Below are 25,657 nucleotides of genomic sequence, written 5' to 3'. Positions count from 1 at the left end.
AGACACAGAATGGACAGAAGCTGCACTGCTGCGGCAGCTCTTTTGAGCTTTAGGAGGTTGGAACTGTTATTTCCACTTTACAGGTGAGGAAACTGAGGCCGGGGAAGGAAGTCGCGCGCGGAGGTCACTCGGCCCATCAGTGGTAGAGCGCGGCTCAGACCGGGATCTACTTGGCTGTGGGGCCTGTGCGTTGCCCACGGGGTGGGGAGGGGCTTGGTGGAAGCTCCTGGTATAGGTGAGAGCCAGGCAAGGGATTAAAGGTGGTTTGGAGTCCTGACACCTAGGAGCACCGCCCACCGGGAGGAAACAAGACTCTGGGGTGGGGATGGCAGGGGATGTGAGCACCACCCCACCCTACCCCACCCCACCCCACCCCACCCCACCCCCGCCCCCAGGTCCTTGGCTCCCTTGCTGAGCACTTTGCCAGGGTTGGAGGACCCGCGTCGCTGTCCGCCACCTATGCAGTGATGCCCACTGCTGGACTCCCTGCTCTTCCGGGGACCAGCTAGTACAGCCAGAGCTCCCTCAATCAGCTAGGGCCTGGGCTCCAGACTGTGCCCTCAGGGCGTCAGGGCACATCCCAGAACCCGACACAGGTTCTGGGTGGTCTGAGTCCACGGTCACTGAGTGGCACCAAATGGGGTGCATTGGCAGAAGCTGGTGGCTAGGTTCAGAAAGTCCTTTCAGCAAGAGGTTCCTCCCCCCGCCCCCCCCCCCCCCAGCTGAGGTCAAGGGAAGGAAGAATGGGCTGCTTTTTGATGTTGTAGTGCCTTTGAGATGGCTTGGATTCCTGGGTCCAGATCCCCCAAAGAACGGCCCCCACTCCATGCAAACAACATCCCTTTTCCAGCCTGCAGCAAGCAAACATCAAGTGCAGCAGGAAACTATAAGGTTAGACAAGAAGGACTTCCCAGCAGGGGAGCCATTGGAACTGCCATTCAGTAGAATGGGCTGCCTTGGATTGCAGTGAGGTTTCCACTGAGGTTTGAGCTGCAAATGGTAGAGGCTAAGATTTAGGCCAAAGGGGAGAAATGGAAAAGGTTTTGTTTGGCTGGTTAGGGAGGGGTGAGGGTGGAGGGAGCCAGGGGCCTCATCCAGAGGGCCATGGTGGGAGGGGCCGTATGTCTGTGTAGGTCAAGGGGAGGGATGGGATTCAGAGGCAGTGAGAAGGAAGAGCCACCAGGAGCTGCTGGGCTGAGGCAGGGAGGGGCTTTGGCTGCAGAGTGGGGGAGTACCTTGGTCAGGTGGGGGCACTGGGAGGGGACAAGCGACGTGGGAGGGGCTGGGGCTTCTGAGCAGAGAAGAGGCTGCTGGGAGGCTGCCGGCTGCTCGGGGCCTGAGCTGGAGAGGGGGCCCAGGCTGAGAAGTGATGGGGGCGTGTCCAGCAGGGTGGGATCACCTAGGGCTTGGGAGTAGCTGGCATCATCTCCTCCCCCACCAGGAGGGTGAGGCAGCAGGATCTGAGGGGGAGAGTGGGGGGAGTACGCAGAGCAGGTCAGAGCTGCAGGGGCCCCTGGGCCCATGTGGAGCCCTGGGACTTAGGGCGACGGGGCGGGCCAGACCCCTCCTCTAGGATCTGTTCCCAGTGGAGCAGCCTGGGAGGGCCTGGGTGGGGGAGGAGGCAGGCGGGGGAGAGGGCGGGGCCGGGCCTCTGTCCACGGCATTAGTGCTGGTTGGAGGGAGAGGGGGGTGCGAGCCAGCCGGGCCGCCTGTTCCCACAGCCCAGCGAGCACTGCCATGGCGCTGGCCAGGCCCGGGGCCCCGGCGTCCAGGCCCCTGGCCGCTCTCCTGCTGCTGCTGCTGCTGCTCTTGGCTCCTGCCCTCACCCTCCTGGGTGGTGAGTCGGGGGCACAGGCCTTGGGGGATGGGGGACGGGGCAGGGTCTGTCTCCCTGGGTGGATACCCTGGGCCCTGGGGCTGTCTAGGTGGGTGCCAGGCCTGACTGCGGGGCTGAGCGCAGGCCCAGGTATGGGTGCAGAAGGGTGCACTGCTGCTGGCCACCTCGGGCAGAGGGGAGTGTGTCCTGGGCCTCGGGGGCTGCTGTGAGGCCTGGGGGCCTTTGTGAAAGGATCGAGGGAGGGGTGCTGGGGCTGGGAAGTCCCAGGCTGAGGCCTGAGCGTGGGGAGTTGCAGGTAGTGTGAGCCTCACCCCAGGTTGTGAGCGTGTGCTGGCTGTGGGTATGTTAAAGCTGTGAGCTGTCCCGGGTGAGCCTCCAGTTGTGTCTGAGGCTTTCTGGGTGTGCTGGGCTGTGTCTTAGCCCAAGTTGTGGGATATAAGTTGTCAAGTGGGTTGGACTGTATCTTAGCTCATGTGGGGTGGGGGCAGCACACCCCGCCCAGTGGATTGCGCTGGAGAGAGGGAAGGAGACCAGGTAGCCAGGGACCTGCCGGTATCCTCTCCACTTGGGTGTTACCTTGCCCGCCCTGGGAGCCTGGGGGTGCTCTGGGGCCCCTGGGGGTGGCCAGGCATTTGGGAGCATGTGTGTCCACTGCTACCCCCTCCCCAACACTCCCAGACCAAGCTAAAAAGGCTTCCTGAAGCCAGACCCCATCCGCCTGAACAGTTTTGCTTTTGTCCAAGAGGATTCACGTGTGTGCGCCGCCTGGACTTCTTCCTGGGGGGTCTGGGGGATGCTTTGTCTTGGTCACTATAGCTACAGGGCCAGGCCTGGGAAGTCCCCTGACCCCGCCTCCACTGCTGGAGGAGGGAGTCAACTAGGGCTGGTGGCCTGGACTTCACAGCATGCTGGAGGTTTGGGGGAAACCCACCCCTCTGACTCCCAGGGTGGGAGGTCAAGCCTCCTAGGCCCTACCTGGGGCCCTCCTCCCCATTCATGGGGCTTGGCTCACAAAGCCTTGGTCTCCTCCTCCCTGGAGGGCTCTGGGGAGATGGAGAACCCTATTTTGTAGTGGAGGACACTGAAGCTCTGGCAGGGATGGGGGCTTCTGAGCTGGGTTCCTGAGGCAAAGCTGGAGTTCCTGAGAGGAGCCGAGGGCCTGCTCTCTGCTCTCTGCACATCTGGGGCATGAGGATCTGGATCTGGTCTGTGGATCTGGTATGTGCCCCCTGCCCTACAATGTACACACTCATACCCTCATGTATACACACAAAAATGACAAAAGTGTACACAGAAAGCCACAAATACATGCATATGTGCACACACAGATCACACGTGCACGCACACACACACACCTGCACACTGGTGTGGCATGCACCCCACCACATGAGCAGGTGTCCGCAAGCACATGCAGAGCCAGTACGCATGCATTCGCACACATACACACACACACCCCTACAGGTACGTGATGGGTGCCTGCACATACCAGTATGTGTATATCGACATGTGCATTCACACTCAAATGTGAACCTTGAGGCAGAGGGAACACAAAGGAGATGGATACCACAGAAAAAGTAGCTGCTGCTGTCCACGGTCACCCCCATACAACCCCGCTGGGGTGCCCAGGGGCAGCCTTTCCCACTAGGATTTCTGTGTGGGGAGCCCCCTCCATGAGGATCCTCAAAAGCTGTGGTGAAGGCACTGTGGGCATGAGCATTTCTGGATTCTAGCACCAAAGGCCTGAGTGCTAGGAGGGGAGAGGCTGGGGACTGTGTCACTTGAAAAGTAATTTGCATCCCAGAGGGGATGGGGTTTCTGGAAGCCCTGGGCCCCTGGCTCTGCTGCTCATGCCTGCCAGGCCCTGAGCTGAGCCCCTCTGTCCTGGGCTTGCTCTGCCACAAAAGCCTGGCTGGTTGCTGTGGAGAGGACCAAGCATCTTGGAGTACAATGCGGCATGTTAGGCTCTCACATCCTGCCCGACTGCCTGCCGCCCAGGGAGCCTGGCTGACAAAGGGCAGCAGCCCAGTCCCCAAGTCTGGCCCCTCCTCCAACCAGAGGTGGTGGGGTAGGGGGGGTGTTTTGGGGTAGAGGAGGCATGGAAGGACCGGGAGCCACACACATGTGAACAAGCATCAACATGGTTGGCTAGACAGCATTTGCTCCAAGTAAACGTTTGTTGGTCGATGAGCAAGTAACACCACCAGCCAACCCCTGGAAAATGCTGTGCTAACAGACTAACGTGATGGACTTTGGTTTTTGTTGTTACTAAAGATTTTTAAAACTTATTTATCAGTTTTAGGTAATCTCTACACCCAACATGGGTCATGAATTTACAATCCTGAGATCAAGAGTTGCATGCTCTACCGACTGAGCCAGCCAGGCTCCCTTTAAAGATTTTCCTTTTGGGGGCACCTGGGTGGCTCAGTGGTTGAGCATCTGCCTTCGGCTCAGGGTGTGATCCTGGGGTCCTGGGATCGGGTCCCTCATCAGGCTCCCTGTGGGGAGTCTGCTTCTCCCTCTGCCTGTGTCTCTGCCTCTCTCTGTGTCTCTCATGAATAAATAACTTTTTTAAAAAAATTTTTATTTTTAAGTACATGGGGCTTGAACTCACAGCCCTGAGAACGAGTGTTGCGTGCTCTACCACTGAGCCAGCCTGGCACCCCACATAATGGACTGTGAATCTCACCCCTACCCTGTGAGGTTGGCTCTAATAATCCCAGTTTACAGGGGAGGAAATAAGGCCCAGAGAGGGTCAGTCACTTGCCCAGAGTCGCCAAGCTAGTGTTTTCAGTGCTAGCCTAGGTAAAGCCATGTCTGTTCACTGTGCCTCTGCCCCTTCAGGGACCAACCAGCTAACTCTCAGGAGCGTCACAAGAATCTGATGAGAAAACACAGTGCTTCTCCAACTTAGTTTTGGCATGGAAGCCCCAGTTTCCAAGGACATTCTAGACAGGAGACCACTCACGAATAGAAGTGGTCTGTTTGGGGGACCAGAGCCTCACCAGGTCTTCCCCTCACCCTGAGAAGTGTCTCTGGCTTTGGGCTCTGAGACCAAGGCATGAGAACACTGGGATATGCCAGTGCCAGGAGTAGGGTGCGAGGTGAATTGTGACTGCCATTATTGCCACTGTTGTTACCAAAGTTATAAATATTCACCCCCCCTTTAGCCTCGGGATGCACACATTTTTGTGAAAGAGTATTCCAAGCTTTCCTGTCTTGTTAGAGTAACCTAGACCTTTCCTGGTGGCTCTGAGGCAGTGTCTGTACTCCACCATACTGTTGTTATTCAGTCCTGTCCTTGGGGGCCTCATGATATTAGATGAACAGTGTTTGTCCCTAGGTTAGAAGCGCCCACATCTCACAAGATCTTGGGCTGCTTCTTAGAAATATCCTCTTTCTTGCCGTATCAACAAGAAGCTTCTCCAAATACGCCCTAGGTAAACTCTTCCCATCGGTTGTTAGCAGATATCATGAGGCCTGTTATAAGTGTGCATAAAGCAGGAGTTGCTAGGCACTAAGTGAGGCCTGAAGCACAATGGGATTGCTAATAGACTGGTTCTGGTTAAAGAGGGAGGACTGACCTTCCTGCCCAGGCCCATCCTGGAACCTCCACCCTTGTGCCAACCTTTGGAGACTTTTTCCAGTGCTGGGGCTGGGGAGGCTGGGCTGGAATGCGCTAAAAATGACAATACACAGGTGGCCATTTAGAGTTTGAGCAGTGGGAATTTCACATGCTTTGGGAGATATGGACCTTTCAGAAGTCTGGAGATAATTTGCTTCTTAGTTTTTGGAGGGATGATTTGGGGCAAGTTTATAACCTCTCTGAGTTAGAACACGAAAGTTTTCTCAACAGCACTCACCTTTCCTGATTTAAATCAAACGAAATGTGTAATGAGAGATGCAAGATGTGTAGCGCAGCCTGGAGCACGTAGTACTCGCTCAGTAAATGGTTACTAGTCTAATATGATCATCGTTCTCTCCGGGGAGAGAATTCCCGGCCCGGCAGTGGGGTCTGGGCCTTCCTCAGGGACCGGGTGGCAGGTCGAAGGGGAGGGCCGTGTGTCATCCCTCCCCGCGCCGGGTCGTCCCAGGCAGCCTGAGAGGTCAGGAGGGATTTGTAAAGATAAGCAAGGCCCCTCGTCGCCCTGGCAACAGGCCACGCCCCCAGCCGGGCCCAAGGCCCGCCCCTGCCCTCACCTCTCGGCCTCTCAGCCCAGGGCTGGCGGGGCCTCCCGGCCTCACCCCCTGCGAGACAGAGACAGCAGACTGGGGGCTGCAGCTCTCGAGCCTCAAAGTGCAAAGCACTCCCGGAAGCAGGCTGCGATGCAGGCCCTCGGGGACCAGGCCTGGCGGCTCGAAATCCCGAGGGCTGCAGTGGACTGCCAGGAATCTGTTTTTCTCTTTCCTTTTCCTTTTCTTTCTCTCTCTCTCTCTTCTTTCTTTCTTTCTTTCTTTCTTTCTTTCTTTCTTTCTTTCTTTCTTTCTTTCTCTTTCTTTCTTTCTTTTTCTTTCTTCTTTCTTTCTTTCTTTCTTTCTTTCTTCTTTTTCTTTCTTTCCTTTCTCTCTCTCTTTCTTTTCTTTCTTTCTTTTTCTTTCTCCATCTTTCTCTCTTTCTTTCTTAGATTTTATTTATTTGCAGAAGAGAGAGTGCACAACGGGGATGAGGAGAAGAGGGTGAAGCAGACTCCCAGTGGAGCAGGGAGCCCAGACTCTCGACCCTCAGGGCTTGGTCCCTGGACCATGGATCATGACCTGAGCCAAGGCAGCCACTTAACCAACTGGGCCACCCAGGCGCCCTGCCCTGCCCTGCCCACCCCCCACAACGTTTTTTTAAAAAGATTTATTTATTTATTTTAGAGGGGAGGGGAGGGGGAGAGTCTTAGCCGACTCCCTCTGCCTGGAGCCTGACAATGGGCTCGATCTTACAACTCTGAGATTATGACCTGAGCTGAGATCACGAATTGGAGGCTCAACCGATTATGCCATCCAAGCACCCCAGAAATCTATTCTTTTTTTAAAGTACTTTTTTTTTTTTTTTTTTTTTTTATGTAGTCATACAGAGAGAGAGAGAGAGAGAGAGGCAGAGACATAGGCAGAGGGAGAAGCAGGCTCCATGCACCGGGAGCCTGACGTGGGATTCGATCCCGGGTCTCCAGGATCGCGCCCTGGGCCAAAGGCAGGCACCAAACCGCTGCGCCACCCAGGGATCCCTTTAAAGTACTTTTTAAAAAAGATCTTATTTACACATTTGAGAGAGAGAAATTGAGCGCTGGGGAGAGGCAGAGGGAGAGGGAGAAACAGGCTCTCCGCTATGTAGGAAGCCAGATGAAGGGCTCCATCCTAGGACCCAGGGATTATGACTTGAGCTGAAGGCAGATGCTCAACTGACTGAGCCACCCAGGTGCCCCAGAAATATTCTTAAGGCAAGGCAGAGGATTTGGAACCTTGAGAGTGAAGGCTCTGGGGTAGGGACACCTGAGTTTGGATTACAGCCCCTCACAGGCTGTGGGACAGTGAAGTCACGTCATCGCTGAGCCCCACTCCCCTCAGCTGTAGAACGAGAAGAGCAGGGTCACCCATCTCCTAAGGGAAACGTGAAGATCAATCAGGAATACACAAGAAAGACGGTTGCCTCTCACATGCAGGCTTTTGGAGCTACTGCACACCTTGTGGGATAGGCAGCTCCCTCCTTCTCTGCCTGCCTCTGACCCCGAGGAGCTCCTTCCTCCCCTGTGGGTGGACTCTGTCTCCTGGGGCACCGTCATGTAGAGTCACCTGCTCCCCTGGCGATGCAGAACCTGGCCCCTTCCCCCTGCACACGTCTCTCCAGCCTGGTCCATCTGCTGTGCACTGGGGGCAAAGCCTCAGATTGGGAGGGTCTCCTTAGGCCCCACAGATGAGGAGCAGTGCCTTGCTGGCATTAAATGAGGGCCTGTAGGGGGATCCCTGGGTGGCTCAGCAGTTTAGGGCCTGCCTCTGGCCCAGGGTGTGATCCTAGAGTCCCGGGATAGAGTCCCACATCAGGCTCCCTACATGGAGCTTGCTTCTCCCTCTGCCTGTGTCTCTGCCTCTCTCTCTCTCTCTCTGTCTCTCATGAATAAATAAATAAATTCTTTAAAAATAAATAAATAAATAAATGAGGGCCTGTTGGTACAGGACCCGGAAGCCAGGGCCCCTTGGACCCGGAGCTCTGGTTACTGTCTCCCGGTCTTGACCGTGATCAAAATAGCCACAGCCCTTCATGAAGGCTTACTGGGTGCCAGGGCTTCACTCATGTCATCTCAGTGGCACCTCACAATACCCCACGAGGTGGCACTATTCAAACCCCAGAAGCCAGGTTTGTGTCCTTTCCCAAGGGAGCTCGATCCACTCCCACCCCATCAGGCCACCTTCCCACCTCCATCTGACTATCTGCCCACCCTCATCTGGCCATCTAGCCCTAAAGTACATGGCTCTAAACTGATCAGCCACAGTGGCTGTGCTGGGAAAAAGAAAGACTAGCTGCCCAGAAGCCCCTCAGAGAGGCCCAGACGCCTGGCCCTTACCTCAATGACCAGGCTTGGGAGAGGGGGCTGGGGCTGGATGCCCTGAGTTGGAGCAGACAGTGGTCAGAGAGGGAGGGGCCATGGACACTAGAGCCCTCCGGGGTACTCTTGGCCTGAAAGTGGCTCAGAGTCTCTGCCCCCTTGCAACGTGCTGAGCCCTGGGTGGGCCCCAGGCCCCAGTTGGGGAGTGAGAGAGCTCATGCTGAGTTGTCAGGTGCTCTGGGTACTCAGGGGTGGGGCTGACAGCCAGGTTCTCCCCCTGGTGCCCCACTCTGTGTCTCTCTATATCCCTGTCCCCTGTCCTACTGGGCCCCAGCAGGGATGGGTGGGGGTCGGCCCGTGGACAGCCCTGCCTGGTGGAATGCGGATGACGTTTGAGAGGCTGCTGAGCCTTATCTGGGGGGTCTTCACTAAGCTGGGGGAAGGGAGGTGCTGGGCCTGGTTAGTGTCTGGATGACAACCTGGGCCAGGGAGGGATGCCTCCCAGAGCCCCAGGTGGGGGGTGCCTCCTGCTCGAGGCTGGTTCCCCTCCCCCATCCCTCACCAAGTTCCTGAGTTCCTACAAGTGGGCATCTGCAATGCCTGAGGCTTTGAATCCTCCCACGTGCTGTGAGGCGTGCCCTCTTCTCATCCCCTTTCTGGCTGGAGACAGAAGTTCAGTAGGAGAAATGACTTGCTCAGAGTCTCAGAGCTAGTAATTGAGCTGGGATCTGAACCCAGCGCAGTTTTACTTTAAGGCCAGGACTACAGGCTTTCAGGAGGGTAGGGGCTGGCTCTCCCAGTGTCTTGGCTTCCAGAATAGCAGGTGACCCTCTAATGTGGTGGAGGCAGCCAGGTGTGAGTCAGCAGGTCTCAACACCTGCCCTGTACCCTGTGACCTTGGCCAGGCCAGCTGCTTAGGCAATTGCTAAGGGGGGGCGATAAAGTGAGGGCCAGGGATTCACAGAGAGGTTTCTAGGCCCAAGGCGCGGGGCATAGGGCATGAAGGAAGGACAGGGAGGGGGGCCCAGCTCAGGGTCCCTGCCTTTGAAGTCTATCATCTCCGGTTTCACAGGGATGGAGCTGCCAGATCCCTGGCAGGAGAGGTGGAGGGGACAGTGGGAGGAGCTCCCTTGGGGAGGAAATGGAGCCACAGAAGGGGAGACCCAGAGGAGACCCCCCTCCCTGGGCGACAGGCTTGGAGGCTGTCCTGGTACTAACTTGCCTGGAGACCTCAGGCAAAGTGCAAAGCCTCCAGGGTCAGTGTCCACCCTCTAATCTGGCTGGGGCATGGTGGGGGGAGTGGTGAGGGGAGGGAGGGCAAAGGGAGGCAGCAGAGGGGGGAGGGGAGGGCAAGCCTCAGGGGCCCATTTCTCTGCCATGGAGACCCTCCTGAACCCATCTCAGTTCCGCTGTAGCTGTGCATGACCTGGGGGGACACGGCTTGTGGAGCCCCTGGTCCCCCCTCTGTCCTGAATACAGACTGCCTGGCTCTGGGGTCTGAGGTGGGTCTGACTGTGGGGAGGGGGTCATCCTGGTCCACCCTGCCCAGCCGGTTTTCTCTCTTTGCAGGAACAATGCCTTCGGAGACCCCAGGTGTCTGTGCCTCGGACCCGTGCATGCCAGGGACCGAGTGCCAGGCTCTAGAGAACGGCAGCTACACCTGTGAGCCCACGGAGCCCCATGGCTGTGCCACCCAACCATGCCACCACGGTGCTCTGTGTGTGCCCCAGGGTCCAGAACCCAGTGGCTTTCGCTGTTACTGCGTGCCAGGCTTCCAGGGCCCACGCTGTGAGCTGGACATCGACGAGTGTGCATCCCGGCCCTGCCACCATGGTGCCACCTGCCACAACCTGGCTGATCGCTACGAGTGCCGCTGCCCCCTTGGCTATGCGGGTAATCACTTCCCCTCCCAGGAGGAGGTCTGTATTGTCCATCCCGTCAGTGGCTCAGGGTATAAAATCATGCATTCAGCTTTGACTTCCTGCTCTGGGGCTTGCTACAGAATTGATGCTCCTCAAGCTAACCTGGCAGCTCTGGATGACAGTAGGAACATGTGAGGGTGCCTGGTGCCTGACATTTAACAGACACTGGACAAAGGTTATTTCAGTTCAGTTTGGCACTGGGGGGTGGAAACACCCCCAGGCATCTCTGGGGGAACCAGAGTGCAGGTATGCCTGGTTTGGCTTTAATGAGGACAAGTCTAGATGGTATTTCTAGCATCAACTCACTCCAGAGCTGTGTCAGGCTGTTGTGTAGACACCATCTGGCTCATCTGATGGTTCTAAAGTATGGACACTCCTGGTATGGTTCAGGTTATCATGCAAACACTCTTCTCCTCTGGGTGGCCCCTAAAGCTCCAGCATAGAGACACTGGTGGTCTTGTTCAAACCGGAACATGAACATATCCCAAGGATCTCTGCTGTCTCAAGTGGGCAGATAATGTCTATACAGGGTATTCAAGGACTCAGAAAAGGGACTGGCATGAGTACACGCTGATTTTCTCCTCTAGAGTATGGCCTTGTCCCAGTCCCATCCACACTTTAATCAGGAGCATCCTGGAGCCCTTGTCTAGAAGCCAGGAAGCAGGGGCAGCTGGGCACAGGTCTGGGAGAGGCTAGGTTCAGGGCAGTGGGGGAGCGTGCAGTATAGACACTCCTGGTTGTTTCAACCCTGAATTCAGACAACTCTGCTCTGAGGGCAGAAGGCAGTTTGGGGTCATCTCAGAGCAAGGGGTACACATTGTGGGGGCTGGGTCCTCAGGGAGGAAGCTTACAGTGAAGATATGGATCGTGGCACTTTGAAACGGACTGGAAACAGGTCCCACGTATCTTTCTCACTATTCGAGAGTCCTGGTGTCTGGCGTATTAGCTGTGCACGGGTGAGGGAGATCAGGCAAAGGGCCTCTGTGTGATCTGCGGGTGTCTGGGCTCCTGAATGCATTTGTGGGAAACATAGGTGTGTGACTGCTGGCAGGTGTGTGCGTGCCAGATGTGCTTGGACGCTTTGAGTAACACTTTCTGGGTGAGTTGCGGATGTGAGTGGGGGCAGAGTCTGCCGTGACTCATTTCTTTCCTCCTTCCATTCAGAGCCAGGCGAGGGAGGTTGGGATTCCAGGTGGCCAGGGCCTGGCTCTCCCTGGCACAGAAGGTGGGAGTGGGACTGGGGCGGGAGGAGCCAGGGGTCACAGGAAGGAGGGGCTGTTTTTTGTGCTCACTGAGCTGGGAAGGGGGGAGGTTTCCAGCTGGAGCCAGTTGGGTCCCTAGCCCCCCAGGACCGACCCCACATAGGGCGCAGAGGCAGGGCCTCTGGAGTCCACTGTGACATGTGGCCCCCTGGGGGGAACTCAGGCAGTACATCCCCAAACCCGAGATTCTCCGTCTCCCTTCATCTCTACACATCTCCTCCCCTGTGGGGTGCTGGTTGTCTCAGTTTTGCCCAGACCTGAGGGGCTTCCCAGACTCAGGAGTTGTAGTTTTAGAAGCAACACGGTGCAGGGGAACCAGGAGGAGTTGGTTACTCCAGCATTTCTTGCCGGGGTGCCCCCCTCCCCCCATGGAGTCCCTCTACATTTTTTTCAAAGCCGGCAGATTGAGGCTTCCACAGTGTAGACAGAATCCTGTAACTCAGCTGCTTCCAACTTTTAGGATAAGCCCAGAATGGGGTCCCGAAGCCCCTACAACCCCACCCCTGCCTCACCTCCTCTGCCCTCTCCTTTGAACCTGACTCTCCATGTTCCCCTTTCTGAGAGCATCACGCCCCTGCCCCCATGCTACTCTGGACGGGTTCCCGCGTCTGGAGTCCAAGTGCTGGCACAGCCCCATCCCAATCTAGGAAATGCCTACTCACCTCTCAAAAGTCTCGCCTTACAAGAAGCTTTCCCTGACTCCAACTCCCCAGGCCAGAACTCCGGGTGTTGCTTTTAGGGGATCCAGGATGCTCCCATTGCAGAGCTTATAACCATTAAAAATCAGTTCGCATCTAGGTAATACTGACCTAATCCTGGTCTCCAGCTACACTGCTGTGAGCTCAGGGAGGCAGGGTCGGTTGTCCTGTGTCCACCCCATTGCCCTTCCCGGCTCAAGAAATACCTGCTGTGGACGAGGGGACCAATGGCTTCTCTCTGGATCTCAAGTTTCCGCCCCTTGTAACTGTCCGGAGCTGGTTTCCAGTCTGCCTGCCCGGACCTCGTTCGGCCTGGCTCTGGGTGTCCATCTGTCTGTGTCCCCGGCCCTGTGTAGGGGTGACCTGCGAGGTGGAGGTGGACGAGTGTGCCTCGTCGCCCTGCCTGCACGGGGGCTCGTGCCTGGACGGCGTGGGCTCCTACCGCTGTGTGTGCGCACCGGGCTACGGGGGCGCCAGCTGCCAGCTGGACCTGGACGAGTGCCAGAGCCGGCCCTGCGCGCACGGGGGCGAGTGCCACGACCTGGTCAACGGGTGAGCGGGGGACCGCGGCCCCGACGCGGGGGAGGGGGGCGGGTGGAGGCGGGGGGGGGGGGGGCTCCGGTGTGCTCAGCTGGCCCCGCGCCCTGCTCCAGGTTCCAGTGCAACTGCGCGGACACGGGCTACGAGGGTGCGCGCTGCGAGCAGGAGGTGCTGGAGTGCGCCTCGGAGCCCTGCGCCAACAACGCCTCCTGCCTCGAGGGTCTCGCGAGCTTCCGCTGCCTCTGCTGGCCAGGTGTGTGTGTGTGTGTGTGTGTGTGTGGGTGTCCGGGAGGTGTGCGCGGGGCTCACCTGTGCGTGCATGTGACCGCTACTTCTCCGCACTCCACGTCTGCGGGGATCTGCAAAATAGGGCCGGTCACAGCCCCTGCTCCCAGCGCCGGCGGGAGGCTAACCTGGGCGGGAGGCTAACCTGCGAGATGCCCAGGAGTCACGCGGCACATAGTCACGCGCACCATGAAGGCTGCCGCGGGCACCCCACCCCCGCCCTCCTCAGTATCCCCCTCCCAGCTGTGTCCCAGCCTGGCCCGGGTGGCAGCAGCGGAGGGGCGCCGCCCTGTGACCCCTTGTGACCTGCCACCCACGCGTGTGCCCCCAGGCTACAGCGGGCGGCAGTGCGAGGTGGATGAGGATGAGTGCGCGTCGAGCCCCTGTCAGCACGGGGGGCAGTGCCTGCAGCGCTCAGACCCGGCCCTGTACGGAGGCCGCCAGGCCGCCTTCCCCGGCGCCTTCAGCTTCCGCCATGCTGCCGGCTTCCTGTGCCGCTGCCCGCCGGGCTTTGAGGGTGAGTTACCCCGGGAAGCGGGTCCACCCGAGTCTGGGTGCCCGGGGCGGGGGGGGGGGGCGCCGAGGTTCCGCTTGAGGCCTGGCCCTGCCACATAGGTGCCACCTGCCGGAGTCAGCACTTCTCACTGGGCCTCAGTCTCCATAGCTCTAAAATGGGCCCTTGCAGCTCTAGTCTGGTTCTGAGGGCGCAGATAGGAACCCAGCTGGTCCTCTTGCAGGGGACGAATGTGGCGTGGATGTGGACGAGTGTGCCTCACGGCCATGCCTCAACAAAGGCCGCTGCCAGGACCTGCCCAATGGCTTCCAGTGCCACTGTCCAGATGGCTACACAGGTGCCTGGGGTGGGATGGACACTGGGGCAGGGCAAGGGCAAAGGTGGTGGGCCTGGGGCGAGAAGGTTCCTCTGGCCCATGAGTGGAGGCTGGACTGATGGGGACAAGGAGATCCAGAAGGAGGTGGGTGTGGTGGTCCTGGTGACAACTGAGTGGGGGACCCGGGTTATGGAGGTGAAAGTGGAGGGAACTAACTGGGTTGAGAGCGAATTAGGAGGGATGTTCTGCAGCCCCTGGGGTTAGTCCAGGCGTGAGTGGGAGGTGTCAGGGATGCCAGCTGCTTCTGCCTTGGGTGACATTGGGTGGAGCCTCGTCCATACTCAGTCTGAGTGTCTGCAGAGCACCCACAGGGAGGACCCAGGGTGGGGGCTGCTGGTCCAAGGTCTAGGGCCCGGGAAGAGCCAGAAGCTGGGGTTCAGGAGTACAATCCTGGCAAGCAGGGCCATGGGTGGCCAAGGCTGTCCAGGAGAACGTGTGGCGTGACGAGCAAGGAGAACCAAGGGCCCTGCAGGGAGAGGATGAAAGAGGTCAAGGGGGCATCACAGAGAGAGGTGATGACCTCTGGGGAGCATTGGGCAGGAGTTGGACTGTAGAAAGCCTCTCCCTGCCTGGGGTACAACAGATGCATGGACACGCAGATATCGTTCCACGGAAGCTGGTGAAGCGTGGAAGAACTCCTCACATACTCAGAGTGTCCCTGCCCCCTCTGGAATGCTTGTGATACTTCCCCCGCACCACCCGCATTCCTGCTTGAGCACACGGCCTTTTCTCTCTGGCAGGTTTCCTGGGCACTGTCTCCCCTGCCCAGGGGAAGGAGGTGGTGATCGCCCAGAGATGCTGGGCTCAGTGTCCCCCTGGCCACCCTGATAGCCCATTTTCTGCACACTACCCCCCGCCCCCGCCCCCAGGCTGAGAATCCCTGAGTCCTGCCCGGGAGCAGGTGTCTGGTGCACAGTGGGCCCACTAGGGCACACACTACCTCCGAGAGTGTTTCTGTGCATTTCCTTCCCTCCTTATCCACCTCCTCAATGTAGGGTTCTTACAGATGAAGTAATGGAGGACTGAGAGGGGCCTGTCAGTTCCTGAGGTTCACCAGTGTCAGCCAGAGCCCAGCTCCTCCCCAGGCTGAGCTCAGCTCATGGGTGACAGGGAGGTCAGAACTGAGGTCAGGGCCGGGAGAGGAACCCGCGGCTGTAGCACTGGGCTCCTGGCTGCTGTCCACTCCCATCCTCCCTTCAGGTCGTGTTGGCCTGGGGGAGGCCGGTGCCTGGCATTCCTGAGCCAGTTCTGAAGGAGGCGGCTAGTCAGATGGGAGCTCTGCTCCTCTGGCCCAGCACCCACTTACCATCCTTGGCCGTCCATGGGGAAGTGCAATGGGGCCACGGGCTCTGTGGACTTTCCTGAGGGGCCTGTGGCTCCTGGCAGGTATGCAGGGCTGGGGCCTTGGGCAAGATAAGGTGCGGCTGGCTGTCCCCAAAAGGAGGATATGGTGTTTGTGGGCTGACTGGGGCCAGGGTTCCTCCAGCTGGGTATAGTGGTAAGGGCTGTCCTTGGTTGTTTTGTGGAGGCTCTGGCTGAGCTGGGGTTGGGCTGTGTGTGGCCTCTTGACCCAAGCTGGGGCCATCCTGGTATGGGAGCTCCTGGAGGGGAGGGTGAGGTGGCACCCCCATAGTCAACATGGGGTGCTAGGGCAGAGGGACTGGGGGATGGAGCCTAGGTGCATACATCCACCCCCACTCCCTCCTCTATTTTGGCACTCTAGCCACAAAAGCCATGCTAGGCCCTTTGTTGGGCACCAAGGACACATTCAGGCCCCCCGAGGAGATCCCAGCTGAGTAAACACATACTTTCTAGGGAGCTGTGTCTGGAAGTGGGCAGGGAGTTGGGAGTGACACAAGAGCTTGGGAGTGGGAATCAGAGAAAAAGCTCTCTAAGGGACTGGCCCTTTGAATTGGGGCTTTGTAGGATGAGTAGGAGTTTGAAAGGCAGGCTAAGTGAGGAGAAGGCATTCCAAGCAGAGGAAACAGTATGAGCAAAGCTCCAGAAATGTTTTCCAGGAAATGCTTGGAGGAACAGGGAGTTCAAGGTTTGTAGGGAGCAGGGTTGAAACTTGAGGACCTGGGCAGCCCGGGTGGCTCAGCGGTTTAGCACCACCTTCAGCCCAGGGCCTGATCCTGGAGACCCGGGATCGAGTCCCACATTGGGCTCCCCGCATGGAGCCTGCTTCTCTCCCTCTGCCTGTGTCTCTGTCTCTCCTCTCTCTCTGTGTCTCTCATTAATAAATAAAATCTTAAAAAAAAAAAAAAAAAAAGAAAAGAAAAGAAGCTTGAGGACCTTGGAGGGTCCAGCCCAGGATGGATGTTGAGTGCCAGGGTGAGGCACTGGGGAATCTGGCCAGGAGATGCTTTAGAAATAGACCTCTGGCTACTTGTAGAGATGGATGGTAGAGGGGACTGAAGGCAGGCAAAGGAGAGGACACTAGCCTGTGGACCTGAAAGCTGGTGAGGCAGAGAGGTAGGGTGGGAGAAAAGGAAAGACCAGGGAGTATTTAGAGGATTGAACCCACGGGACACAGAGACCCACCAGACATGGTGGAAGAAGGGGTATCTCAGATTCCAGCCTCCTGGGACTTCAGGGAACCACGAGAAATCCTTTGGGGACTGGGAATTTGTTCGGTTGCTAGGTGCTGAGATCCTAGTCCCAAAAGGCATGTGAGCACTGCGGTAAGACTGTGGTTCTTGCCTTGAGTGCTGAGCCTTGGCCTGGTCTCTCCTGAAGGCCTGGCGTGTCAGGAAGATGTGGACGAATGCCTGTCGGAGCCCTGCCTCCATGGGGGGACCTGTGAGGACACCGTGGCGGGCTACATCTGCCGGTGCCCGGATGCCTGGGGTGGGCATGACTGTTCTGTGCAGCTCACTGGCTGCCAGGGCCACACTTGCCCACTGGGTGCCACCTGCATCCCCACCCTCAAGGCTGGGGTCCACGGTTATGCCTGCCACTGCCCGCCGGGGACCCACGGAGCCTTTTGTGGCCAGAACACCACCTTCTCTGTGGTGGCTGGGAGCCCCGTGCAGGCATCGTTGCCAGCTGGCGGCCCCTTGGGTCTGGCACTGAGGTTTCGCACCACACTACCTGCTGGGGCCCTGGCCACTCGCACGGACAGCCAGGACAGCTTGGAGCTGGCGCTGACGGGGGGCACACTTCGGGCCACTCTTTGGAGCCACAGCAACACCACCATGCTTACCTTGAGGCTCCCAGACGTGGCTCTGAATGATGGCCACTGGCACCAGGTGGAGGCTTCGCTGCGCCCAGGGGTCCTGGAGCTGCGGCTCTGGCACAAGGACTGCCCTGCCCAGCTCTGTGTGGCCTCAGGGCCTGTGACCCCGGCTCCCATGGCCTCTGAAGCCCTGATACCTGCCAGCTTCTGCTCCGCCCAGCTGGGTGGCACAGCCTTCGAAGGCTGCTTCCAGGACGTGCATGTGGACGGGTCCCTCCTGTTGCCTGAGGATCTCGGCAAGAACGTCCTCCTGGGCTGTGAGCACCGTGAGCAGTGTCAGCCTCCACCCTGTGCCCACGGAGGGGCCTGCGTGGACATGTGGACTCGTTTCCATTGCAAATGCCCCCGGCCCTATAGTGGTCCCACCTGTGCTGATGGTGAGGAACAAGCCAGGTGGGCCCCCTGGGACAGAGGGTGTGCCTTCCCGTGGCCCACGGGCCTCATACCTAATGCCCTCTCTCCCTGCAGAGGTTCCCGCTGCCACCTTTGGCTTGCGGGGCACCCTGAGCGCTGCCTCCTTCTTGCTCCACCAGCTGCCAGGCCCCAACCTCACCGTGTCCTTTCTCCTCCGGACCCGGGAACCTGCTGGCCTTCTACTCCAGCTTGCCAACGACTCGGTAGCTGGGCTAACAGTATTCCTGAGCAGGGGCCAGATCCAGGCCGAGGTGTTGGGCAGTCCTACCCTGGTGCTCCCTGAGCGCTGGGATGATGGGCTCCGCCACCTGGTGACGCTCAGCTTTGGGCCTGAGCAGCTGCAGGGCTTGGGGCAGCAGGTGCATGTGGGTGGGAGGCTCCTCCCTGCTGACGCCCAGCCCTGGGGTGGGCCCTTCCGAGGCTGCCTCCAGGACCTGAGACTCAATGACCTCCACCTCCCGTTCTTTCCGTCGCTGCTGGGGAACTCAAGCCAGCCCAGCAAGCTGAGCAGTGGGCAGTCCTGGAACCTCACCATGGGCTGCGTCTCCGAGGACACCTGCAGTGTGAGTTCCCCGGGGCATGGGGGTGGGTCCCTTTCTCAGAGTCTACCCTGCATCGCTGGGGGTTAGCGTGTCCTTCTGGTGATGAAAATGGCAGAAGGGGAAGCATTCTGCCCAAGTTCCAGTGCTAGAGAGTGGCAGAGCAGGATTCACACTAATCTCTCTGGCCCTGCTGCTCCTGGCCTCTGGCTGTCCCCAGTCCTGGTGTGAGACGGGTACCCTGACCCAGGCAGAGGGCTGCCTGAGCCTTTCTGTGGGAGCTGCATGGGGGACAGGGACATCCCTGGGTCCATGGACAAAGCACCAGCCTTGGGATTGGAATGGCCTGAGTGCGAAGTCTGGCTCCTCTGTTTACTGCCTGGATGAGCCAGGCAAGTAGGTTCTTCTCTCTGAGCCTCAGTTTCTTTATCTCTAAAATAGGGACAATAGTGACTTCCTCTCTATATGTTTGTGAGACATGAATGTGTCTGCAGTTGGTGCTCCAAATGCAGAGCCACTGCAGGGATGGTAATGGTGGGATGATGCTAGTGCCAGGCCTGAGCCTACCCCTGCCCTGCTTTTTCTACAGCCTGACCCCTGTCTCAATGGTGGAACTTGTCTCATCACCTGGAATGATTTCCACTGCACCTGCCCTGTCAACTTCACGGGGCCCACATGTGCCCAGCACCTGTGGTGTCCTGGCCAGCCCTGCCTCCCACCTGCCACCTGTGAAGAGGTCCCTGATGGCTTTGTCTGTGAGTACATGCTCTGGGCAGCCCGCATGTTGTGTTCTGGACACCCAGGCTGGGGTAGAGCCCACCCTTACCCTGAGGCCTCATGGGCAGTGGAGCAGGATGCTAACAGCCCCCAGTATGCTTAGGCCATTGCATCCAGAGGGGTGGGTTTTCTGGAGGGAGACAACATTCACCAGGTTTCCAAGGGCAAGTAAGACTCTAGACATAGAGGAGGACATTTTAGGGAAGAGCAACAGCATGTGCAAAGGCCCCGGGTTTTATAAGAACAACTGAAACACAGTTACAGGTGTTGGGGTGGATATGTTGCCAGGAGGGGCCTTGAAAGCTAGGCCAGACAGCTCAGAGCTGTCAGTGGGGAGCCGCGGGACCATCTTAGTTAGGCAGGAGAGGGACCTGTTTGCATTCAAAAAAAAAAAAAAAAAAAATGACTGCAGTGAATGGTGGGCCTCAGTGATGAGACTGAGCGGCTCCACTGAAGGGGGAAGGGGGAAGGGGGAAGGGGCAGAGGCATGAGCACTGCCTGGTCTGTGACCTGGGGGGTAGGGTGGGCACCAACGGGTCGGGTCAGGTCGGCTTCCCCAGCTCAGCCAGGAGCCGGTTGTGGGGGGGGGGGAGGGAATCCCGGCGGGAGGGCGGGAGGAAGCCGGGTGGTGCGGGCGGTGCGGGCGATGGCTCCTGGACTGCCTGACGGTGGGGGCGGGGGGGACCAGGACGGGCGGGGGCAGCGGGTGCCACGCGCAGGCTCCGCAGGCCCCGGCCCAGCTCCCTCTCCCCGCAGGTGTGGCCGAAGCCACGTTCCGCGAGGGCCCCGCCGCCGCCTTCAGCGGGCACAACGCGTCGTCGGCGCTGCCGCTCGCCGGCCTGTCGCTCGCCTTCCGCACGCGCGACCCCGAGGCCGGGCTGCTGCGCGCCGCCGCGGGCGCCCACGCGGCCGTCTGGCTGGGCCTGCGCAACGGCTCGCTGGCGGCGGGCGTGCGCGGCGGCGGGGGCCCGCCCGGGGCGGTGCTGCCCGCGGGGGGGCCGCGCGTGGCCGACGGCGCCTGGCACCGCGTGCGCCTGGCCATGGAGCGCCCCGGGGCCGCCGCGTCGCGCTGGCTGCTCTGGCTGGACGGCGCCCCGACGCCCGTGGCGCTGCGCGGCCTGGCCGCGGACCTGGGCTTCCTGCGCGGCCCCGGCGCCGCCCGCGTGCTGCTGGCCGAGAACTTCACCGGCTGCCTGGGCCGCGTGGCGCTCGGCGGCCTCCCGCTGCCCCTGGCGCGCCCGCGGCCCGGCGCGGCGCCCGGCGCCCGGGAGCACTTCGCGGCCTGGCCCGGGCTGCCCGCCCCCCGCCTGGGCTGCCGCGGCGCGCGCGTGTGCGCCCCCTCGCCCTGCCTGCACGGCGGCCGCTGCCGCGACCTCTTCGACCGCTTCGCCTGCGACTGCGGCCCCGGCTGGGCAGGCCCGCGCTGCGAGGCCCGCGCGCCCCCGTGCGGCTCGGCGCCCTGTGCCCGCGGCCGCTGCCACGCCCGCCCCGACGGCCGCTTCGAGTGCCGCTGCCCGCCCGGCTCGGCGGGTCCGGGCCCGGGTCCGCGCTGCAGGTGCGGGCCGTCGGGGTGGGGGCGGGGCGGGGCGGGGCGGGGCCGGGAGAAGGGCGGCGGGGCCTCCCAGAGTCGCCGGATGAGCAAGTTTGGGTTTGAGACAAATGACTCTGCCTTGTCTGGGGCGGGGGGTGCGGTGGGTAGGGGCTGGGGGAACCCAGAGCTAGATTTGGAAGGAGACCCGGAGACTCTCCTGCCTGGCCGCCCACTGTCCACCTTCATCCTCCTCAATTCCCGAGGATGGGGGCAGAGTGAGCCGGTGGGAGGCCCGGGTGCTTCCTCTGCAGCCTGGTTTTGACGCTGCGCGGCCTTTGGAGCCAGGCTCCTTATGGGGAGTCATCTGGCAGAGGCCTGGCCTCCCGGTCCCCCTCCTCCCGGAGGAATGTCAGGCCCAGGTTTTATGTTTAGGAAAATGCTTTCATTCCAAGGACCGTCCTGGCATTCATTGGCCTCTCTGAGGGCTCTGAGCCTGGGGAGAGGTTCCGATCCGGGGTCTGGAGGTCGTCCACCTTGCTGTCCCTAGCGTGCTGCCCCCACTGCAGCCTCTGTGCTTTCTCCCCAGGCGGCCTGTCCTGTCAGAGGAATGCAGCCTGAACGTCACCTGCCTCATTGGTGGCCCCTGTGATGGGCCCCAGGGTGCCAACTGCAGCTGCCAGGAGGGCTTTGATGGCCAGAGGTGGGCCTGGAGGCCAGGGGCCTTGGAGCCGGCGGGATGGGCCCCTGAACCCCCTCCCATCAGGGCAGGCAAGGTGGGGTGTGGATGCTTCACCCTTTCTCAACCCTCACTGTGACCACAGTGCCAGGCAGTCCACCTCTGGCACATGAGTTCTTTCCTCCTGGGGCTTCCGAGGTCACCCTCTGTTACGCCGTCACTTGAGGAAGTAGTTGCCTCATGGTGGTTTGGGGGGCCTCCTCCTCAGCCCTCCTGCATCGGGACTGTGAGCATGCACATTCGGGGCCACCTCAGAGAGAGGGAATCAGCATCTCCGGGCAGCTGCCTCTCCTCCACACACCCCCTCCCCGTGCTTCTGACCCGGCGGGTCATTCTGACTCATGAATGCTGGGGCACAGTTGGCTTCAGTCACCTGGCAGGCGGGGACAGCCCATGGGGACAGTGGGTGGACACCTGCCTATTTGGGGGTGGTTTGGAGAAGCTAAAGCAGGCGGGGGAACAAGAGGCGATCCAGGAGGGAGCAGCACTCCGAGCCTTACCTTCTCTGCTTCCCAGGTGCCAGACCCCCTGTGAGGCCAACCCCTGCTTGAATGGAGGCACCTGCCAGGCTGCTGGTGGGCTCTTTGAGTGTATCTGCAGTGCAAGGTTTTCAGGCCAGTTCTGTGAGGTGGTGGTGAGTGAGGAGGGAGTTGGGAAGTCCTCTTTTGGACTGTAGTGAGATGATTTGGGGTGGAGGGGAGTGTGTAGGCTCTTGTGGCCACTGTTCCTGGACCAGCCCTGTTGTAGGGAAGGAGACTTGGAGAGCTTGGGAGGGCCCAGCATTCCTCTAGGGACTAGCAGTGAACTAGTTGGGCTCTGGCTCTGGCAAGTGCTGTCTGGGACTGGGATTCAGGACCAACAGGATCTTGGGATTCTAGGATTTAGGTTGGTGGATATGAGAGCCTGTAATCTCCAGCAGTTCGTGTGCTAGGATTCTGGAGTAGGAAGGTGGCAAGCCCAGGGTTCTGAGCCAGAGCTGGCTTGGCTGCCCAAGGCATCCCCTGACCTCAAGGAGGCCCCACTGAGGAGGAGCCCAATAGGTGCGGGCCAGCAGGTAGCTCCCCCTGACCCCCCTTCCCACCGGGGGGCAGAATAGGCGCCGCAGGCCCAGTGGGCGGTGAGCCCACGGTGGGTGGGTGGGTGCTGGTGGGAGAGACATAGAGGCAGGGAAGCCCACAGAGGAGCCTTGATCTCTGTAGGCTTCTGGCATCGTGGGTCATAAACCGGCAAATCCCCTCTGCTTCTGGAGAATGTTTCCTTTCAAGTTGAACTTTATAGCCTCTGGCTCCCCCACCTACTCTCCTGGCAGGGCCAAGGGAGGAAATGGCTTTACAGCTCTCCCAGAAGCACCTGGGGTGGAAGCTGGTGAGGACCCATTCCGGGCTGGTATGAACTTTTCTCGACAGCCCTGGGTACCTTTGCCCATTTAGGGCTGGGTACTGAGATTTGGGACCCAGGTCACAGCAGGCTGAGAGGCTTCCTGGGACAGAGGGAGGGCCCGTGAGTCTGAGACCCTTGGGCTCTGGAATCTAAGAATTCTGTGATTTGGGGGTTTCACAGATCCAGGCCCGTGGTCTTTCTTGGGGGCATCCTGGTTCTATAATGGGAGATGGAGAGATTTCCTGGGCTCCCCAAAGCCTCGTCTGTCTCCCTAGCTGGACAGCCCCTGGTGGGTTCTGAGCTCACCATCAGCTAGGTCAGCTAGGCGGGCCAGCCTCCACTCCTGCCCCACCCAGGCCTCCTGGCTGGGGAGCCTTTCCTGCTGCTGCCTGACAAGCCTGCCACTGTGGGTTAAGCATGGTCTCCACAGACACTAAAAAACCAGACCACCCTTTTTGGATGGGAAAGGGAGTGAGTCCCTGTTGCCTTAGATTGGATGAGTTTACTGGATGGGGGGGGGGAGGCTGGGGGGCAGGGCCCACTCTGGCCAGGAAAGGAAGGGCCTGCAGCTGGAACTCAGGGCTGAGGAAGGTGGGAGTGGGGGCGGGCATGGGCCCTGGGGGCAGAAGGAGGAGACTGCCAGTCTGGGCTTGCTAGTCACGTGTCTGGGGCATCTGGGCAAAGCCTCTGTTTTCACCTCTACTGCTTGCTGAGTGCGACCAGGCGGGTGCTGCCCTGGGGACTTGGAACTTAGCAGTGATCGAAATAAAGCAGATTCCTGTCCTTGTGGGAGGGAAGGAGCACCCCCAGCCCCTCCACTAGACCGCGGTGAGGTTTATGTGAACCCCCCCCCCCCTGCCTGCCCCTCATCAGCACATCTCTTGCAGAAAGGCCTGCCGCTGCCTCTCCCGTTCCCGCTCTTGGAGGTTGTGGTGCCCGCGGCCTGCGCCTGCCTCTTGCTTCTCCTCTTGGGCCTCCTCTCAGGGATACTGGCAGCCAGGAAGCGCCGTCAGTCGGAGGGCACCTATAGCCCGAGCCAGCAGGAGGTGGCTGGGGCCCGGCTGGAAATGGACAGTGTCCTCAAGGTGCCGCCAGAGGAGAGACTCATCTAAGCCTGCCTGGCCGTTGCTCCAGCACCTGTGAGGTCCCAGCTGATTTCCACCTGAGGACCAAAGAGGCTGCTTCTGTGGCCAGCCTCTTCCTGCAGCAGCAGGGCCCAGGCCGTCTGCTGGCAGCCCCCACCTCTGCTCCACTGTGGACAGGAGAAGGGGGGCACTCAGGGAAGCAGATAGGGGCCTGGACAGGCCGTGGACTTCACCGGGGGACCCACTGTGCAGGGGAGGGGCACACAGTGTGTGTGAGCGTGGACTTGGGGGCTGCGGGCCTGCAGATAGCAGTGGAGCATTCTGGATGGGGCCAGTGGGTGTGTCCGTGTCTCTGCTGTGCCTGCACATGATGGTGTGGTGGGTGCGGGCGATACCCTGGAGGGGCCACTGGGCTCTAGGGATGGGCTTTCCCAGCCCCGGGGCAGGGGCAATATGTCTTCCCCAGGAGGCCAGGCCAGGCCAAGGCCCCAGTGACCCAGGCCTCAGCCCTGGCGTCCTCCTAACCCTGGAGGCTGCTGGAAACTGGGGGTGGGGGTGGGGTGTCATCAGCTAGTGACCCCTGGTTCCCAGGACAGATGCTTCTTCAGGGAGATGTCTCTGCCTGTGCCAGGGGCCGGAAGTGCAGGAACACAGACCACGTGCAGGAGCAGAGGGCCAGCTGCCTGAGATGTCACGCCCTGCCGCGGGGTTTCTCTGGGGAGAACAGCCTCTGCCTCCCTCACGGGGCTGTTGTGAGGATCTGCGATGACGACGGGAAAGCGCCCTAGATGGACACTGTGTGCTGCTGGGCTCTGTGGGTCACCCTGTTGGTTTTCAGGAAGAGTTGTCAGCTGGGAGCGAGGGCATGTGGGGGAGAGGCCTTTCCTGTGGCAAGAAGGCCCAGGATAAGGGAGCAAACTTTCCGCCCCTGGCCCCTAACCACCTCTGGTTCTCCAGTACCAGTGCTCCCATCACAGCTACCTGAGGAGGCCACTCCTCCACCCACAGACCAGTGGCCTCTCTCAATGGCTGCATATGTGGCAGGGGGGTGAGGGAGGTGGGATTCAGGACTCGCAGGAAGCCCTCAGAGTTGTTTGCTGATTTCAGCAAATGTAGGCATCACCTCTTTGTGTCAGGGCTGGTCCTGCAGACACAGACACAGATGCAGAGGAGGAACTGGCTTTGCTCCCAATCCCTTCCCTGAAAATGCCATCCCGTTGACCCCAGAAGGGCAGTCCCCACTACCACCACCGAGTGCCCAGCCTCCTCCCAGCTTCAGGAAGTCCCTTCATCCTTGACCTGGAGACATGCCCGTCTGTCCTTCTGCTTCCCAGGCCACCACCTCCTGTGCCAAGGCCAGGAGACCCCTTTTCACTTCTAGATTGGCGGCTGACTTTACCTAGCTGCCCTCGGGGTCTCAGCCAGCTTCCAGAGGTCCAGGTGGCAAATCTGAGGTAGAGCCAAGTGGTAACGGGGGGTAAGGCAGCCTGAGTGTGGCTGAGGACTGAGGGGTTCAGCTGAGGCTGGGATAGGAAGTGCCCTGAACACTGGGTACGGGACTTGCTGAGGCCTCATCCTGTAGGAAGTGGCACCTTTCTCCCACTTTCTCCATCATGACTCCTGGGAAAGTGGGGGAGGAAACATCTGGTACCAGCAACTTAGCCACAGCTGGTGCCTTGGTTATTTTTATTAAATCAGGGATTTGGCAAACCTGTGTTCTTACAGACTCCTCTAAGACACATGGAACCCCAAGAAATAAAAGCAGTGCCACTTTTTTTGGGAGCCCTGTGTTGTCTTCCTCTCTTGCTTCTAAGGGATCTGGCATCTGTCCTTTTCGAGGGCAGCCAGAGGAGGGGTCATGACCAGATCAGGGGCTGCTGGGTGTATTTAGCCCCTCTCTCGGTGCCCGGTCCAGCTCTCCCAACACAGGCATCCAGCAGAGGCGCTGGTGAGAGATCTTAGGGGGCGGAATTTCCTGCTGTTCCCTTGAACTTGT

At 59.7% G+C, this 25,657-nt stretch overlaps 1 protein-coding gene across 2 annotated transcripts; it reads left to right on the top strand.

Annotated features, from left to right (window-relative positions):
* Nucleotides 1-25,443, top strand: CRB2 (crumbs cell polarity complex component 2). 2 transcript variants are annotated; one of them, XM_072748671.1, is made up of 13 exons: nt 1-83; nt 9,934-10,257; nt 12,603-12,798; nt 12,900-13,039; nt 13,403-13,588; nt 13,809-13,922; nt 16,701-17,576; nt 17,668-18,176; nt 18,742-18,907; nt 19,686-20,484; nt 21,047-21,160; nt 21,713-21,830; nt 23,464-25,443. In XM_072748671.1, the coding sequence occupies exons 2-13, from the start codon at nt 9,939-9,941 to the stop codon at nt 23,686-23,688; spliced, it is 3,762 nt and encodes a 1,253-aa protein (XP_072604772.1). In that variant the 5' UTR covers nt 1-83; nt 9,934-9,938; the 3' UTR covers nt 23,689-25,443. The 2 variants fall into 2 exon arrangements, with proteins under 2 accessions (XP_072604772.1, XP_072604771.1); XM_072748670.1 differs by lacking the exon at nt 1-83 and adding an exon at nt 1,666-1,837.
* The last annotated feature ends 214 nt before the right edge of the window (nt 25,444-25,657 follow it).

Source organism: Vulpes vulpes, chromosome 2 (genome assembly GCF_048418805.1).
Source record: "Vulpes vulpes isolate BD-2025 chromosome 2, VulVul3, whole genome shotgun sequence".
Taxonomy (NCBI): domain Eukaryota; kingdom Metazoa; phylum Chordata; class Mammalia; order Carnivora; family Canidae; genus Vulpes; species Vulpes vulpes.
Note: the sequence above shows the minus strand (reverse complement) of the source record. Positions and strands in the feature narration are given on the sequence as shown.